At 48.1% G+C, this 19721-nt stretch overlaps 1 protein-coding gene across 1 annotated transcript in view; it reads left to right on the top strand.

Moving 5' to 3' along the window:
* Window positions 1-1080: 1080 nt before the first annotated feature.
* Window positions 1081-19721, top strand: part of LOC144611600 (synaptogyrin-1-like) — a 30621-nt gene continuing 11980 nt past the window's right edge. The window contains 1 exon segment of the mRNA XM_078430800.1: window positions 1081-1410. Within this exon segment, the coding sequence (XP_078286926.1) occupies window positions 1267-1410 (144 nt within the window). The 5' untranslated portion in view covers window positions 1081-1266.

The raw sequence follows: 19721 nt of genomic DNA, 5'->3' as shown, positions 1-19721 counted from the left end.
TTCAATACTAGACAATAACACAATATATTAATATAATTAAACAATATTTCAATACTAGATAATAACACAATATATTAATATAATTATACAATATATATTTCAATAGTAGATAATAACAAATATGAATATAATTATGCAGTATATAGATGTCAATATAAGATAATAACAAATATGAATATAATTATGCAGTATATAGATTTCAATATAAGACAATAACACAATATATTAATATAATTAAACAATATTTCAATACTAGATAATAACAAATATTAATATAATTATACAATATATAGATTTCAATAAGACAATAACAAATATTAATATAATTATACAGTATATAGTTTTCAACATAAGATAATAACACAATATATTAATATAATTATACAATATATAGATTTCAATATAAGACAATAACACAATATATTAATACAATTAAACAATATTTCAATAGTAGATAATAACAAATATGAATATAATTATACAATATATATTTCAATAGTAGATAACACAATATATTCATATAATTATACAATTATATAGATTTCAATAGTAGATAATAACAAATATTAATATAATTATACAATATATAGATTTCAATATAAGACAATAACACAATATATTAATATAATTAAACAATATTTCAATAGTAGAGAATAACAAATATGAATATAATTATACAATATATAGATTTCAATAGTAGATAACACAATTTAATACTAGATAATAACACAATATATTAATATAATTAAACAATATTTCAATAGTAGATAATTACAAATATGAATATAATTGTACAATATATAGATTTTAATACAAGATAATAACACAATATATTAATATATTGATACCATTGTATTATATTGATATTACCATTGTATTAATATAATATTAACACTATAATCTGGTTTATTTATGTGTCATACCCCATATGCACAACAATATGCATGTACAATACCTTGCAGTGAAGGTTTATATATATATATATATATCTTGTTGCACTGTCATTGTTTTGTTGTCCACCTGCATCATCCATTCTGGTGGTGAAGTCGCCTTCCCTCCACCTGCTGCTGCTGCTGGTCCCATCACACACTATAGGCCCTGCCTGCCTGCCTGCCTGCCAGTGCGCGCGCTCCCGAGGCCCAGGCGCGCGCTCCCGAGGCCCAGGCGCGCGCTCCCGAGGCCCAGGCGCGCGCTCCCGAGGCCCAGGCGCGCGCTCCCGAGGCCCAGGCGCGCGCTCCCGCGGCTGGGAGAAGAGGCTGGAGGAAGATGGAGACTGCAGCAGCAGCAGCAGCAGCAGGAGGAGGAGGAGCAACAGCAACAGCAGCTTATGGAGCCGGCAAGGCTGGTGGAGCCTTCGACCCCCTCACCTTCATCAGGCAGCCCCAGGCCATCCTCAGGGCTGTCAGCTGGGTGAGTGAGGGGGGGGTGACAGGGGGGGGGGGGGGGAATAAGATGGTGGGGGGGGGTGGGGTGGATTAAATCCTGTGTGGGAGGTGGGGAATTCAGACCAGCCTGGGACAAGGACTGTGCTGTGGGTGACATCAGACACAGGGGTCGAGTCAGACTCGACTGTGGGCAGAGAGGGGTGAATGCAGGTGAGGTGGGAGAGGGGATTCGTACAGGGATTGGGTGGGGGGAGAGGGGATTCGTACAGGGTTTGGGTGTGGGAGAGGGGATTCGTACAGGGTTTGGGTGTGGGAGAGGGGATTCGTACAGGGATTGGGTGGAGGAGAGGGGATTCGTACAGGGATTGGGTGTGGGAGAGGGGATTCGTACAGGGTTTGGGTGGAGGAGAGGGGATTCGTACAGGGATTGGGTGTGGGAGAGGGGATTCGTACAGGGTTTGGGTGTGGGAGAGGGGATTCGTACAGGGATTGGGTGGAGGAGAGGGGATTCGTACAGGGATTGGGTGTGGGAGAGGGGATTCGTACAGGGTTTGGGTGGAGGAGAGGGGATTCGTACAGGGATTGGGTGTGGGAGAGGGGATTCGTACAGGGATTGGGTGTGGGAGAGGGGATTCGTACAGGGATTGGGTGGAGGGAGAGGGGATTCGTACAGGGATTGGGTGGGGGAGAGGGGATTCGTACAGGGTTGGGGTGTGGGAGAGGGGATTCGTACAGGGTTTGGGTGGAGGGAGTGGGGATTGGTACAGGGTTTGGGTGTGGGAGAGGGGATTCGTACAGGGTTAGGGTGGAGGGAGAGGGGATTCGTACAGGGTTTGGGTGGAGGGAGAGGGGATTCGTACAGGGATTGGGTGTGGGAGTGGGGATTCGTACAGGGATTGGGTGGAGGAGAGGGATTCGTACAGGGTTAGGGTGGAGGAGAGGGGATTCGTACAGGGTTTGGGCGGAGGGAGTGGGGATTCGTACAGGGTTTGGGTGGAGGAGAGGGGATTCGTACAGGGTTTGGGTGGAGGACAGGGGTTGATGCAAGGGATTGGGTGTAGGGGAGGGAGGATAATAGGGTTAGGGTGTACGAGAGGGGTTAATAGGGTTAGAGTGTTGGAGAGGGGTTAATGCAGGGTTAGGAGGTAACAATGGGGTTATTGCATGGTTAGGGGGTAATGGGTTAATGCAGGCTTAGGGGGTAACAGGGGTTAATGCAGGGTTAAGGGTAACAGGGGGGTTAATGCAGGGTTAGGGGGTAATGGGTTATTGCAGGGTTAGGGGGTAATGGGTTAATGCAGGGTTAGGGGGTAACAGGGGTTAATGCAGGGTTAAGGGTAACAAGGGGGTTAATGCAGGGTTAGGGGGTAATGGGTTATTGCAGGGTTAGGGGGTAATGGGTTAATGCAGGGTTAGGGGGTAACAGAGGGGTTAATGCAGGGTTAGGGGGTAATGGGTTATTGCAGGGTTGGGGGGTAACAGAGGGGTTAATGCAGGGTTGGGGTGTAGGAGAGGGGGATAATAGGGTTAGAGTTTAGGGGCGGGATTAATTGGGTTAGGGTGCAGGAGAAGGGTTAATGTAGGTGAGGTAGCTGGGGAAATGGGGTTTGTGGGATAGGGTGTGAAGGATAGGCTGTGGGAGAGGGTTGGGGTATAGGAGGGGTTAATGCAGGGTTCGGCTGTGGGAGAGGGGGTAATGCAGGGGTAGGGTGTAGGAGAGGGGTTGTTGCAGGGGTAGGGAGTAAGAGGGGTTAATGCAGGGTTATGGGGTAGGAGCGAGGTTAAGGATGGGTCAGTTGTCAGAGAAGGGGTTATTCCAGGGTAGGTTGTTAGTGGGAGGTTATTGAGGGGCTTCATGTGAAAGAGGGAGTTAATGTGAGGAGGTTGTGGGAGAGGAGGTTCATTTGGGGTGGGTTCTTAAAGAAGGGTGTTATTGTAAGGCAGGATATGGGAGAGGGGTTAATGAGGGGGAGAACTGCAGATGCTGGTATAAATCGAAGGTAGACACAAAAAGCTGGAGTAACTCAGCAGGTCAGGCAGCATCTCGGGAGAGAAGGAATGGGTGACGTTTTGGGTCAAGTCTCTTCTTCAGACTGATCTGGGGACCCATTCCTTCTCTCCCGAGATGCTGCCTGACCAGCTGAGTTACTCCAGCTTCTTGTGTCTACCTGGGGTTAATGAGGGATTGGTTGTTGGAGAGAGGGTTAATGAAGGAAGAGTCAGAGGGTGGTGAATCTGTGGAATTTCATTGCCACAGACAGCTGTGGAGTCCAAGCCATTGGGTATTTTTTATGGCGGAGGTTGACAGATTGTTGATTAGTGCGGGTGTCGGGGGTGATGGGGAGAAGGCAGGAGAATGGGGTTGGGAGGGATAGATAGATCAGCCGTGATGGAATGGCGGAGTAGACTTGATGGGCCGAATGGACTAATTCTGCTCCTGTGACTTCTGAAATGATAGGGTTGCGAGAGAGGAGGTCAGTATAGGGATGGGTTGTAGGAGTGGGGGCAATAGAGGGGTGGGTTGTAGGAGTTGTGGCAATACAGGGGTGGGTTGTAGGGGAGGATACTTAGTGTGGGGTAGGTTGTGGGCAAGGGGGGGGCTAATGTAGGGTTGGGATGGTGGAGGGGGGGAGGTGTGTTGTGGGGTAGGCTGTGAGTGAGAGATTACCAGGGGCCAGGCCTGTGGGAGAGGATGGTTAATGTGACCCTGGGTGGGAATGGGGGAGGGAGAGGGGTTAATGAGGAGACTGGGCGAGAGGAGGAGGTGGGGGGGGGGTGGAGGTGGGGGGGGGTGGAGGTGGGGGGGGGGGGGGGAGGTGGGGGGGGGGGAGGGAGGGGGTGGTCAGTATGGACTGCCTGAGGGAGAGGAGGGGGAGTTGATTGAGACAGCCAGCAGTAGTTAAGGTGGTCTGCGTGGGGGGGGGGGGGGAATTTAATTGAGTTTGGACCGGTGGGGAGAAAGGTGGGAAGATGAGTCTCCATGCATTGGGCTGCCCAGAGAAGGAGGGAGTCAGGGGGGTGGCAGCTTGTTTAAGGGCGAGTTCGTCCTGTTTACCAACGAGTGCTGGGTTTGCTAGATGAGGAGCAATGTCACCTCACCGTGAATGCAGATAAGACGCCGGTTTGACAGGGAGTTGTGCAAAATGTCCTGATAATTTGGTGTTCTGTGTTAATTAAGAATCAGCACACGCCTCGTGCGCCTTTCCCTCCCCCCCCCCCCCCCCCCCCCCCCCCCTGAGCTGCTAATGTATGTTACACCGTTGCAATCTGCTGGATTGCAATTAACACAGTTTGTTGACCTTGTTTGTACAACATAGCACGTAGAAGAGTACAGCACTAGAACAGGCCCTTTAGCCCTCTGTCGTATATATATACAGCCGGAAACAGGCCTTTTCGGCCCTCCAAGTCCGTGCCGCCCAGCGATCCCCGTACATTAACACTATCCTACACCCACTAGAGACAATTTTTTACATTTACCCAGCCAATTAACCTACATACCTGTACGTCTTTGGAGTCCTTACTAAACACGGTGCCAAATGAACCTGATCCCTTCTGCTGGTACATGAACCATATCCCAGTGCATGTCTGAGCCTGCCCTGCGTGTCCTCTTCAAACTCTGCCCCTCGGGCTTCAACCCATGCCCCTCTGGTCCTTGGGCATTTTCACTCTGGGGGAAACAGCTCACAAGTTCTAGGGGCAGAATTAGGCCACTCGGCCCATCAAGTCTACTCCGCCATTCAATCATGGCTGATCTATCTTTCCCTCTCAACCCCCGATCCTGACTGTTCATTGCATCTATGCCTCATCTATCTAGATACCTACAACTCTCGTTTGTTATCTTGTTTGTGACTGAACTTCAGCCAAAACGGTACACGATAGCGCGACAATTTTAGGCCCACCTTACTCTCCGTTCTCACTTCAGTGATAATGCAAGTAGTTTTATTGAAATCGGTGTTATATTTTTAAAGTTATTCACATTTTTAAGTTTAAAAGGAGGGGGGGGGGGAGAAGGGAGAGGGGAGGGGGTGGTTGAGGGGAGGGGAAGGGGGGAGGACAGGGTGCTGCACCAATGCAGGAGAGGTTTGGGCCCAAACTTGGTCTAGTAATAGTATGGGTGTCGAGGGTTATGGGGAGAAGGCAGGAGAATGAGGTTGAGAGGGAAAGACAGATCAGCCATGATTGAATGGCGAAGTAGACTCGATGGACTGAATGGCCCACTATCTGATATCTCTGATGATATGCCCCTCATCCTCCAGTGCTCCAGAGAAAACAATCCCTAGTTTGTCCAACCTCTCCTCATAGCTGATACCCTCTAATCCAGGTAGCATTCGAGTGAATCTCTTCTGCACCGTCTCCAAAGCCTCCGTATCCTTCCTGTAATTCAGTAACCAAATACTGCAATACTCCAAATACAACAATACTCCAAATACAACCGTACCAAAATTTTCTGTAGCTGCAACTCTTGTGCCCCGACTTGTGAAGGCAAGCATACTGGGTGGCATGGTGGCGTAGCGGTAGAGCTGATGCCTTAGAGCGCCAGAGACCCGTGTTTGATCCTGCTGTCTGTGCGAAGTTTGTACGTTCTCCCTGTGACCACGTGGGATTTCTCCGGGTGCTCCGGCTTCCCACCACGTTCCAAAATGTATAAGTCTGTCGGAAAATTGGCTTCAGTAAGGTTGTAAATTGTCCCTAGTGTGTAGGATAGTGCATGGGCGATTGCTGGTTGGCGTGGGCTTGGCTGCCCCTTCTCCCATCAACACCAGGTATAGAAGTGTGAAAACGCACACCTCCAGATTCAGGGTCCCAGCTGCGATCAGGCAACTGAATGATCCTACCACAACCAGAGAGCAGTCCTGAACTACTATCTACCTCTTTGATGACCACCGGACTATCCTTGATCGAGCTTTACCTTGCACTAAACGTTATTCCCTTATCATGTATCTGTACACTGTAATGGCTCAATTGTAATCATGTATTGTCTTTCCGCTGACTGGTTAGCACGCAACGAAAGCTTGACACTGTACCTCGGTGCACGTGACAGTAAACTAAACTGAACAGAATAGGGCCTGTTTCCATGCTGTATCTCTAAAGTCATACCATTTACCTTCTCTACACTGGAATTTAGAAGGATGAGAGGGGATCTTATCGAAACATATAAGATTATTAAGGGGTTGGACACGTTAGAGGCAGGAAACATGTTCCCAATGTTGGGGGAGTCCTGAACCAGGGGCCACAGTTTAAGAATAAGGGGTAGGCCATTTAGAACGGAGATGAGGAAAAACCTTTTCAGTCAGAGAGTTGTAAATCTGTGGAATTCACTGCCTCAGAAGGCAGTGGAGGCCAATTCTCTGAATGCATTCAAGAGAGAGCTAGATAGAGCTCTTAAGGATAGCGGAGTCAGGGTATATGGGGAGAGGGCAGGAACGGGGTACTGATTGAGAATGATCAGCCATGATCACATTGAATGGTGGTGCTTGCTCGAAGGGCCGAATGGCCTACTCCTGCACCTATTGTCTATTGTCTATTCCATCCACTTGTGATGCTACTTTCAAGGAGCTTTGAGGGACTAATACTTCATACTACTGAATGTATACAGTAGTTGTTCATAATTTAAATCAACCACTCTATTATTCAGTATATCATGGGATTATTCGGTTATTGAAGTATTTGGTATTTTGGGCAGATAGGAAGGAGGAATTTCTTTAGTCAAAGGGTGGTGAATCTGTGGAATTCAATGCTTGTGGAGGCCGTCCTTAGGTATTTTTAAGGCGGAGATTGACAGATTCTTGATTAGTACAGGTGTCGAGGGTTATGGGGAGAAGGCAGGAGAATGAGGTTGAGAGGGAAAGACAGATCAGCCATGATTGAATGGCAAAGTGGACTCGATGAACTGAATGGCCCACTATCTGATGTCTCTGACGATATTGTCTGATATCTTTAGGGCTGGTTTGGAGATTTGTGAACAGTTAACCTTGAGGAGATTTCGCAGTGGAGCAGACGAAATATGTAGGAAGGAACTCGCTTGAGGGGCTAAATTCACTCATTCAGGCCCAACCTGTCCGTTCTGACCAAGATGCTCCATCGACGGCAGTTCCAACTATCTGGGCTTGGCCCATAATCCTGTTATCTTTACTATGCATGCATGGCATACTGGACTTCATAAGTCAGGACATTGAGTAAAAGATTCAAATATCCTGTTCCTTATCTCATTTCAGTTATTTTGTATGGCTCACAGCCCAATACTGGCAAGTGAAACAATTGAACTGAATAAAGAATCTCCAACTTAATTGCATGATATCACAGGATAGACAGTTAGAACCTTTGTCCCAGGATCAAAATATCAAATAGTGGTGGGCATAACTTTAATGTGTGAAGGGCAAAGTTTAAAGGAGATGTGTGGGGGTAAGTATTCTTTACACAGAGGGTATTGTGTGCCTGGAACGTATTTCCAAGAGTGTTGATGGAGGCAGATATAGAGTCATAGATTGATACAGTGTGGAAACAGGCCCTTCGGCCCATCTTGCCCACACCGGCCAACAATGTCCCAGCTACCCTAGTCCCACTTGCCTGCGCTTGGTCCATAACCCTCCAAACCTGTCCTATCCGTGTACCTGTCCAGCTGTTTCTTACACGATGGGTTAGTCCCAGCCTCGACTACCTCCTCTGGCAGCTTGTTCCATACACCCACCACCCACTGTGTGGAAAAAGTTACTCCTCGAATTCCTATTAAAGCGTTTCCCCTTCACCTTGAACCTATGTCCTCTGGTCCTGGATTCCCCTACTCTGGGTAAAAGACTCTGTGCATCCACCCGATCTATTCCTCTCATGATTTTGTATAAGATAGTGGCATTTAAGAGACTTTTGCATTGTCATTTGGATATGCAAGGAATGGAGGGAAATTGATATGAAGCAGGTCTTATGTGGACAATATGAGCCGAAAGACAGGTTCCAGTGCTGTACTGTTCTATGTAAGTCAGTGGCAACATGCTGATCCGTGTGTGCGTGTGTGTGTAAGTGGGGTACATCTATTGAGTGATGAGGAATAGTCACATTCGCAAGGAGTCATTATGGTGACTTGGACATGATTTCATAGTTGAGTGTCTGTCTTGGAAATGCAATATTCCTCTTGGGGATTTTGAGTCCACCAGTTACTACTCATTGCCCATTACAAAATTAACACACCCCTTCCTCAATGCCACCCAGTTGTTGTGATGGTATTGCGTTATCTCGGGTGTGGTTGCTGGTGGAGATGTTGGGCCAGCCGTGTTTGGGCAGGGACATGTTCCTGACCATCATCTGGGCAGCGTGGTCGAGCTGCTTCAACTGCGTGCATTCTGGTGCTCTCTTCGTGGAGTTTGCACGTATTCCTGGTGACTGCGTGTGTCACGGTCCCCCAGGGTGCTCCAATTACCCTCGCATGCCAAAGGTGTACGGGTCGGTAGGTGAACTCGCTGCTGAGAATCGCCCTGCCTGTGTTTTATTGAAACATATAAGATTGTTAAGGGATTGGACACGCTGGAGGCAGGAAACATGTTCCCGATGTTGGGGGAGTCCAGAACCAGGAGACCACAGTTTAAGAATAAGGGGTAGGCCATTTGGAACGGAGATGAGGAAGAACTTTTTCACCCAGAGAGTTGTGAATCTGTGGAATTCTCTGCCTCAGAAGGCAGTGGAGGCCAATTCTCTGGATGCATTCTTAAACTGTGCCTCACGTGGACGCTCTCAATGGTGGGGAGGGCTGTTCCCTCGATGGACCGGCCTATGCCCTCCACTCTACAGCCTCTTGCGTTTCTGCCCGTTGGGATTGCCTTGATGCAACCAGTCAGGATGCTTTCCCCAGTGCACCTGCAGACGTTTGTCGGAGTATTTACGGAGGTGTCAAACCTCTTTAAACTTCTAAGAAGTTTGCAGGTGATCGGGAAACAAGCTGACCGAAGAGTCACTGAAAGGAAGCATGCAGGTACAGCAGGCAGTGAAGAACTCCAATGGAATGTTGGCCTTCATAACAAGAGGAGTTGAGTATAGGAGCAAAGAGGTCCTTCTGCAGTTGTACAGGGCCCTAGTGAGACCGCACCTGGAGTACTGTGTGCTGTTTTGGTCTCCAGATTTGAGGAAGGATATTCTTGCTATTGAGGGCGTGCAGCGTAGGTTTACTAGGTTAATTCCCGGAATGGCGGGACTGTCGTATGTTGAAAGACTGGAGCGACTAGGCTTGTATACACTGGAATTTAGAAGGATGAGAGGGGATCTTATCGAAATGTATAAGATTTTTAAGGGGTTGGACACGTTAGAGGCAGGAAACATGTTCCCAATGTTGGGGGAGTCCAGAAACAGCGGCCACAGTTTAAGAATAAGGGGTAGGCCATTTAGAACGGAGATTAGGAAAAGCTTTTTCAGTCAGAGTTGTGAATCTGTGGAATTCTCTGCCTCAGAAGGCAGTGGAGGCCAATTCTCTGAATGCACTCGAGAGAGAGTTAGATAGAGCTCTTAAGGATAGCGGAGTCAGGGGAGAAGGCAGGAACGGGGTACTGATTGTGAATGATCAGCCATGATCACATTGAATGACGGTGCTGGCTCGAAGGGCCGAATGGCCTACTCCTGCACCTATTGTCTATTGTCTATTGAGGGTCGGTCACAGAGAATTGAGGAAAATGGGGAGTAAAAGAGTAGAAAAGAGTAGAATAAACCAGTTTTTTAGTGACGGTACGCGCTGGCATGGCAACTCTCATTATTTTGTTTTCTGGTCCAGATTTAGACAGGTAGGATGGAACAACAAATGTTGGTTTAAACCGAAGATAGACACACAAAGCTGGAGTAACTCAGCGAGTCAGGCAGCATCTGTGGAGGAAAGGAATAAGTGATGTTTCGGGACGAGACCCTTCTTCATAGAAGGATCTCCACCGGAAACATCGCCTATTCCATTTAGAGTCACAGAGTGATGCAGTGAAACAGGCCCTTCGGCCCAACTTGCCCACACCTTCCAACAATGTCCCAGCTACACTAGTCCCACTTGCCTGCTTGGTCCATATCCCTCCAAACCTGTCCTATCCATGTACCTATCCTACTGTTTCTTAAACGATGGGATAGTCCCAGTCTCAACTACCTCCTCTGGCAGCTCGTTCCATACACCCACCACCCTCTGTGTAAAAAAAGTTACCCCTCAGATTCCTATTAAATCTTTTCCCCTTCACCTTGAAAATATGTCCTCTGGTCTCGATTCCCCTACTCTGGGCAAGAGATTCTGTGCATCTACCCGATCTATTCCCCTCATGATTTTGTACAACTCTATAAGATCACCCCGCATTCTCCTGCGCCCCAAGGAATAGACCCAGCCTACTCAACCTCTCCCTATAGCTCACACCCTCTAGGCCATGGCAACATCCTCGTAAATCTTTTCTGAACCCTTTCAAGCTTGACAATATCTTTCCTATAACTTGGTGCCCAGAACTGAACACAATATTTTAAATGCGGTCTCACCAACGTCTTACACAACTGCAACATGACCTCCCAACTTCTATACTCAATACTCTCACTGATGAAGGCCAATATGCCAAAAGCCTTTTTGACCACCTTATCCACCTGCGACTTGACCTTCAAGGAACCATGCACCTGCACTCCTAGATCCCTCCGGTCTACAACACTACCCAGAGGCCTATCATTTACTGTTAGACGTCCCAAAATGCAACACCTCACACTTCTCTGTGTTAAATTCCACCAACCATTCCTCCGCCCACCTGGCCAATCGATCCAGATCCTGCTGCAATCTTTCGCAACCATCTTCACCATCTGCAAAACCACTCACTTTTGTATAATTTCTCCAGAGATGCTGTCTGACCCGCTGAGTTATTTCTGCTTTTTGTGTCTATCTCAGGTACATGGAAAGGACAGGTTTAGCGGGATATGGGCCAAATGCAGGCAGGTGGGACTAGTGTAGATGGGACATGTTGTGTAAGAAAATAACTGCAGGTTCCGGTACAAATCGAAGGTATTTATTCACAAAATGCTGGAGTAACTCAGCAGGTCAGGCAGCATCTCAGGAGAGAAGGAATGGGCGACATTTCGGGTCGAGACCCTTCTTCAGACTGATGTCAGGGGGGCGGGACAAAGGAAGGATATAGGTGGAGGCAGGAAGACAGTGGGAGATCTGGGAAGGGGGAGGAGAAGAGAAGGACAGAGGAACTATCTAAAGTTGGAGAAGAAAATGTTCATACCGCTGGGCTGCAAGCTGCCCAGGCGAAATATGAGGTGCTGTTCCTCCAATTTCCAGTGGGCCTCACTATGGCACTGGAGGAGGCCCATGACAGAAAAGTCAGACAGGGAATGGGAGGGGGAGTTGAAGTGCTCAGCCACCGGGAGATCAGATTGGTTAATGCGGACTGAGCGCAGTAAGAGGACTGTTGGACGGTGTGGGCAAGTTGGGCCGAAGGGCCTGTTTCCACGCTGTTTCGTTTATTGTCACATGTACTGAGGTACACTGAAAAGCTTTTTTGTGGCGTGCAAACCAGTCAGCAGAAAGACAATACATGATTACAATCGATCAATTTACAGTCCGTTGATACATGATAAGGGAATGACGTTTAGTGCAAGGTAAAGCCGGCAAAGTCCGATCAAGGATCGTCCGAGGGTCACCAAAAAGGTAGACAGTAATTCAGCACTGCCCTGTGGTTGTGATGGGGTCTACATTGTATGACTCTGTGTGTCACGAGCGTTTATTAAATCATGAGTGCTGGGTTATTTTTGTGTACAAATAAAGGCCTGAGTTCAGCAACGATTGTTTTGGCCTCAGAAATGTAAATCGTATGGCCATATTCCAGACTTGTAAAAAGGATATTCCCATTCCAATAAAAGGAAAACGTTTCCACCAGTGAATAAATTGTAAGTAGGTTATGATTGGTTGGTGCAATGTCTCTTTCAAGTTCTTTTGCATTTTGCTTAAAAGCCAATGATTTTCTTAAAAAGGAATGATCACATTATTTTGTCGAGAGGGCGGTCACGGTGGCGCAGCGGTAGAGTTGCCGCCTTACAGCGAATGCAGCGCCGGAGACCCGGGTTCCATCCCGACTACGGGTGCTGTCTGCACGGAGTTTGTACGTTCTCCCCGTGACCTGCGTGGGTTTTCTCCAGGATCTTCGGTTTCCTCCCACATTCTAAAGACGTGCAGGTTTGTAGGTCAATTGGCTCGGTAAATGTAAAGATTGTCCCTAGTGGGTGTAGGGTAGTGTTAGTGTGCGGGGATCGCTGGTCGGCACGGACCCGGCGGGCCGAAGGGCCTGTTTCCGTGCTGTGTCTCTGAACAGCACTGAAGCGGGTCCTTCGGCCCATTGAGTCCATACCGACGAATCATCCCCATACACTAGTTCTACGTTATCCCAATTTTGCATCCTACACACCAGGGGCAATTTTACAGAAGGCAATTAACCTACAACCCGCATGTCTTTGGCAAGTGGGTAGACACCAGAGCATATTCGGAGAAAACCCACGCAGTCACAGGGTTGAACGTGCAAACTCCGCACAGGCAGCACCCGAGGTCAGGATCGAACCCGGGTATCTGCCACTGTGAGGCATGATTGAGATGCAGTCATGTTAGATCTGATGAGACAATAGACGATAGGTGCAGGAGTAGACCATTCGACCCTTCGAGCCAGCACTGCCATTCACCGTGATCATGGCTGATCATTCACAATCAGTACCCCGTTCCTGCCTTCTCCCCATACCTCCTGACTCCGCTATCATTAAGAGCTCTATCTAACTCTCTCTTGAAAACATCCAGAGAATTGGCCTCCACTACCTTCTGAGGCAGAGAATTCCACAGCTTCACAACTCTCTGACTGAAAAAGTTCTTCCTCGTCTCCGTTCTGAATGGCCTACCCCTTATTCTTAAACTGTGGCCCCTGGTTCGGGACTTCCCCAACATTGGGAACATGTTTCCTGCCTCTAACATGTCCAATCCCTTAATGATCTTGTACGTTTCAATAAGATCCCCTCTCATCCTTCGAAATTCCAGAGTATACAAGCCCAGTCGCTCCAGTCTTTCAACGTACGACAGTCCCGCCATTCCGGGAATTAACCTCATGAACCTACGCTGCACTCCTTCAATAGCAAGAATGTCCTTCCTCAAGTTTGGAGAAGAAAACTGCACACAGTACTCCGGGCGCGGTCTCACTAGGGCCCTGTACAACTGGAGAAGGACCTCTTTACTCCTATACTGAGGATATCATAAGGATATTAATCGAGTCTAGGTTTGCATCTTTAGGGTGAACTAAATGCTCTTTGCAATGTCTTTGATTGTGAAAAGAAGAAATAAAGGATGCAAGGTTCTACAGGCCCTTCGGCCCATTGAGTCCTCGCCAGCCAGCGATCTCTGAACACTAACACTATCCCACACACACTAGGGACAATGTACGATCGCCGCGTACACTAGTTCTATCCTACACTCCAGGGACAAGTTATAGAAGCCAATTAACCTACAAACCCGCACGTGTTTGGAATGTGGATGGCACCCGCAGGAAACCCACGCGGTCACAGGGGAGAACCTGCAAACTCCACACAGGCAGCGCCCGAGGTCAGGATCGACTGCTGGCTGTGCCACCGTGCTGCTCTGTGTGGAATCTTGAGGGGGGATGGAGAACAGTTTTGCAATGCAGATATTCTCTTGGAGACTCAGTTCTTTGACATCCAGTTGCTGTTTGTTTCTCTAATATTTATTGATGTTTTCCGTCACTGTTCATGGGCTGTGTTTTCGCCCTCGTGTACAAATCACTATCATTTTCTTATCACAGTTGATGGGTGCCATTGCACAGGAACCTCGCCAAGTGGGTACCAATGTCGGAACCACTGCAGGGGGAAGCACCATTTTCTGTGTTAAGCAGCCACCATATTCCTGGCCCCTTGTTGTTTAATTGAAAGGGTTTTAACCTGATTTTCAAGAGCGTCCGATGAGATGGTATTGGCTGCATGCTTGCCTCGAAAATCATAAGCTTTACTTTAGACATCAGAGATACAATAGACAATAGGTGCAGGAGTAGGCCATTTGGCCCCTCGAGCCAGCACCGCCATTCAATGTGATCATGGCTGATCATCCACAATCAGTACCCCGTTTCTGCCCTCTCCCCATACCCCCTGACTCCGCTATCATTAAGAGCTCTATCTAACTCTCTCTTGAAAGCATCCAGCGAATTGGCCTCCACTGCCTTCTGAGGCAGAGAATTCCACAGATTTACAACTCTGAGTGAAAAAGTTTTTCCTCATCTCTGTTCTAAATGGCCTACCCCTTAATCTTAAACTGTGGCCCCTGGTTCTGGACTCCCCCAACATTGGGAACATGTTTCCTGCCTCTAGCGCGTCCTATCCCTTAATAATCTTATACGTTTCAATAAGATCCCCTCTCATCCTTCTAAATTCCAGTGTATACAAGCCTAGTCGCTCCAGTAAGATACAGCACGGAAACAGGCTCTTCGGCTCATCAGGTCCACACCGACCAGCGATCACCATGGGTTTTCTCCAGGTGCTCCGGTTTCCTCCCACATCCCAAAGACGTGCGGGTTTGTTAGGCTAATTGCCTCTAATGTGTAGGGAGTGGATGGGAAAGTGGGATAACATAGAATTAGTGGGGACGCGTGATCGATGGTCGGCGTGGAGTATCTCTGAACTAAACTAGATACTTGTCCAACCAGTGACATTTGAAGGGAAAATTGTTAAAATATTGAAAAAAATATGTTATGTTCTTGTGGGGAACCCAACCGTGCGTCCCATCGAAGATAAACACAAAATGGTGGAGTAACTCAGCGGGACAGGCAGCATCTCTGGAGAGAAGGAATGGGTGACGTTTTGGGTCGAGACTGAAGAAGGGCCTTGACCCAAAACGTCACCCATTCCTTCTCTCCAGAGATGCTGCCTGTCCCGCTGAGTTACTGTGGCATTTTGTGTCTAACTTCGCTTTGAACCAGCATCTGCTGTTCCTTCCTACACTGAATATCTCATTGAATGCTCGGCGGTGGCTGGGTTGGTATGTAGCAGATATTACATCAGTGTCTCCTCAGTTTGAAAGCAAAGTGACTGTGATGCTCTCCAGTCTGTCACCTCCAGCAACGCTCGCTTCCCTGTGCCAGACCTGTTACCGCCAATTGCAAGAACGATCCCGGGGATGAGTGGGTTAAGGTACGATGAGCGTTTGTCAGCACTGGGCCTGTACTCGCTGGAGTTTAGAAGGATGAGGGGGGACCTCATTGAAACTTACCGAATAGTGAAAGGCCTGGATAGAGTGGATGTGGAGAGGATGTTTCCACTAGTGGGAGAGTCTAGGACCAGAGGGCACGGCCTCGGAATAAAAGGACGCACCTTTAGAAAGGAGATGGGGAGGAATTTCATTAGTCAGAGGGTGGTGACCTGTGGAATTCATTGCCACAGACGACCGTGGAGGCCAAGTCATTGAGTATTTTTAAAGTGGAGATAGACAGCTTGATTTGTAAGGGTGTCAAAGGTTACCGGGGAGAAGGTAGAAGAATGGGGTTGAGATGGAAAGATGGATCAGCCATGATTGAATGGCAGAGTAGACTTTGGACCAAAGGGCCTAATTCTGCTCCTAGGACTTATTAATATCCCTACCTAGAGTTAAAGTAGCTCCAGAAACCGGGCATTTGTAATTGGTAATCATTATGCTCTGTGATATTCAGCAATTCACCTGACTATGGTAACAAAGGGCGAGCGAGATTAATTAAAGAGCCCTTTTCAAGAGCTCGCGCGCACACACACACACGAACACACACATGCAGGCGAACACACATGTACTTGTATTGCAGTCAAATGTTCAGTCAGTCAGCGCAAAAGAAACTCAATTTGTGTGCATGCATGTGCATGGAGAATGATCAGCCATGATCACATTGAATGGCGGTGCTGGATCGAAGGGCTGAATGGCCTCCTCCTGCACCTATTGTGTGTGATTGTGTGCGTGCATGCACGTGCATGTGTGTTCGCCTGCATGTGTGTGATTGAGCGCATGCGTGTGTGTTCGCGTGCATGTGTGTTTGCCTGCATGTGTGCGATTGTGCGCGTGCGTGCGTGTTTGTCTGCATGTGTGTGATTGTGCGTGTGCGTGTGTGTTCGCCTGCATGTGTGTGTGATTGTGCGTGTGTGTGATTGTGCGTGTGTGTGATTGTGCGTGTGTGTGATTGTGCGTGTGCGTGTGTGTTCGCCTGCATGTGTGTGTGATTGTGCGTGTGTGTGATTGTGCGTGTGTGTTCGCCTGTATGTGTGTGTGATTGTGCGTGTGTGTGATTGTGCGTGTGTGTGATTGTGCATGTGTGATTGTGCGTGTGTGTGATTGTGCGTGTGTGTGATTGTGCGCGTGCGTGTGTGTTCGCCTGCGTGTGTGTGATTGTGCGTGTGTGTTCGCCTGCATGTGTGTGTTCGTGCGCGTGTGTGCGTCCACGATCCCTGTGCTGGCTCTTTAAAAGGGCTCTTTAATTAATCTCGCTCGCCCCAGTTCTCTTTTGGGAGTGGCAGTCGAGTTTATTTGCATGATCCTTGCAGGCAGCACATCCACAACAACTCGCCTCTCTAACATAAAGCACTCTGCCTCGGAGCTAAAAGGCAGTTGTTATTCAGATTAAAATGGGCGGACACACACACGCGCGGAGACACACGCACGCACGCACGCACGCACGCACGCACGCACACACACACACACACACACACACACACACACACACACACACACACACACACACACACACACCTGTTCCAGGGGGAAATAATGATTGATTCCTGGTGACTGATTATCTGCAGAAACACAAGCCCGTTGTGTATCGGGTGACTGGTCAGTACATCGTGTAAGATCCTCCATTGCAAGGTTTCATATGTGGCAGGGCGGTGCAGCGGTAGAGTTGCTGCCTTACAGCACCAGGGACCCGGGTTGGTTCCTGACCATGGATGCTTGTCTGCCTCACAGTTTGTACGCTCTCCCCGCGACCATGTGGGTTTCCTCCAGGCGCTCCGGTTTCCTCCCACACTCCGAAGACGTGCAGGTTTGCAGGTTAATAAAGGGCCCTGTAAAATTATCCCTAGTGTGTAAGATAGAACTAATGTACAGGGATTGCTGGTCGGTGCGGACTTGGTGGGCCAAAGGGCCTGTTTCCATGCTGTATCTCCAAACCCAGCACGTCTTAGCTTAAAGACGTTAAACTGGGCTTTGGGAAGAATATAAATCGAGCTGAGAATCTGCATGCTCTCAGGGGGTGGAAGAGCTTGTTTGCTCAGCCAATATGTGATTGAATGGAGCTTGAAAGGCAAGCCCTATCTCTGATCAAGTACAAAATTGGACCTGTCTGGAGATATTTCTCACAATGAGATTTCAGGAGGAACAGCGTGTTGGGAAGGAACTGCAGATGCTGGTTTATACCACAGATAGACACGACGTGCTGGAGTAACTCAGCGGGTCAGGCAGCATCTCTGGAGAAAAAGAATGGGTGGCGTTTCGGATCGGGACCATTCTTCAGACCAGTCTAACGGGGGGTCCCAACTCAAAACATCACTCGCAATAATCAGTGCCTGGTTTCGGAGCTGAATAGCATTGAGGTCATTTAGTGGTCTTTCGTCCATCCAACGTACAGGTGACATAGTGAAGGAGAGTCAATCAGAGGCTGTCTGTCCATGGTCTCTGTGCACCACTCATTTAAAAGGGTAGGAAAGAACCACAGATGCTGGTTTATGCCACAGATAGACACAAAGTGCTGGAGTAACTCAGCGGGTCAGGCAGCATCTCTGCAGAGAAGGAATGAGTGACGTTTCAGATTTAGATTTTTAGATTTAGAGATACAGCACAGAAACGGCCCTTCGGCCCACCGGGTCCGCGCCGCCCAGCGATCCCCGCACATTAACACCATCCTACACCCACTAGGGACAATTTTTACATTTGCCCAGCCAATTAACCTACAAACCTGTACGTCTTTGGAGTGTGGGAGGAAACCGAAGATCTCGGAGAAAACCCACGCAGGTCACGGGGAGAACGTACAAACTCCGTACAGACGGCGCCCGTAGTCGGGATCGAACCTGAGTCTCCGGTGCTGCATTCGCTGCAAAGCAGCAACTCTACCGCTGCGCCACCGTTTCGGTTCGAGACCCTCCTTCAGACTCGTTTAAATGTGTTTTAACTTTATTTATATTTGTCGTAATGAAGAAACAAAGAACTGCAGATGCTGGCTCATAACAAAGATGGACACAAAGTGCTGGAGTAACTCAGCGGGTCGGGCAGCATCTCTGGAGACTAAAGAAAGGATGGGCGATGTTTCGGGTGTGAAGAAGGGTCCCGATCCGAAATGTCACCCATGCTTTTTCTTCGGAGATGAAGAAAATCTGTCTGAAGAAGGGTCTCGACCCGAAACGTCACCCATTCCTTCTCTCCAGAGATGCTGCCTGACCTGCAGAGTTACTCCAGCACTTTGTGTTTATCTTTGGTATAAACTGCGTATGAATAAGTTATTTAAAAAAAACATTTAGCCCGTCAGTGTGTCGTGACCAGTGATGTGGTCATTGGGTGTACAGTGAGAATACATCCTCATTTCCAGTGCATCTGTCATGGCCTTTGTTCATCGCTGATGGATCACGGAGATGTGAGACTCGCCCATTGAGTACCACAGCTGCTCGATGCTAAGACATCGCAGTCCTTTGATCGCAGCAGTGTAGGTAACATGGTCTGAGGTTTGTGTATGGGTAAATGAGGTATGGCAGATATGTTTCTGCATCACCAGGGGCTCTGGTTTTGTTTAGTTTCGTTTTTAGTTCAGAGATACAGCGCTGAAACAGGCCCTTGCGGCCCACCGGGTCCGCGCCGACCAGCGATCCCCGCACACATTAACACCATCCTACACCCACTAGGGACAATTTTTACATTTACACCAAGCCAATTAACCTACGAACCTGCACGTCTTTGGAGTGTGGGAGGAAAGCGAAGATCTCGGAGAAAACCCGCGCAGGTCACGGGGAGAACGAACAAACCCCGTACAGACGGCGCCCGTAGTCAGGATCGAACCCGGGTCTCTGGCGCTCTTTTTGTTTTGTATATATTTTTTATTCTGAATAAGGTCCATTAGTTATCCACAAATGCAGCCTGACCCGCTGAGTTACTCCGGCAGTTTGTCAGGATTAATGGGGAGAAGGCAGGAGAATGGGGAGGGAGGGAAAGATAGATCAGCCATGATACAATGTCAATGAAACTGGAGTAAAACAAGACTGGAGCGGCTAGGCTTGTATACACTGGAATTTAGAAGGATGAGAGGGGATCTTATCGAAACGTATAAGATTATTAAGGGGTTGGACACGTTGGAGGCAGGAAACATGTTC

This window comes from Rhinoraja longicauda, chromosome 40, assembly GCF_053455715.1.
Source record: "Rhinoraja longicauda isolate Sanriku21f chromosome 40, sRhiLon1.1, whole genome shotgun sequence".
In the NCBI taxonomy this organism is placed as follows: domain Eukaryota; kingdom Metazoa; phylum Chordata; class Chondrichthyes; order Rajiformes; family Arhynchobatidae; genus Rhinoraja; species Rhinoraja longicauda.
The sequence above is the reverse complement of the archived record's forward strand: the minus strand, read 5'-3'. Positions and strand labels throughout refer to the sequence as shown.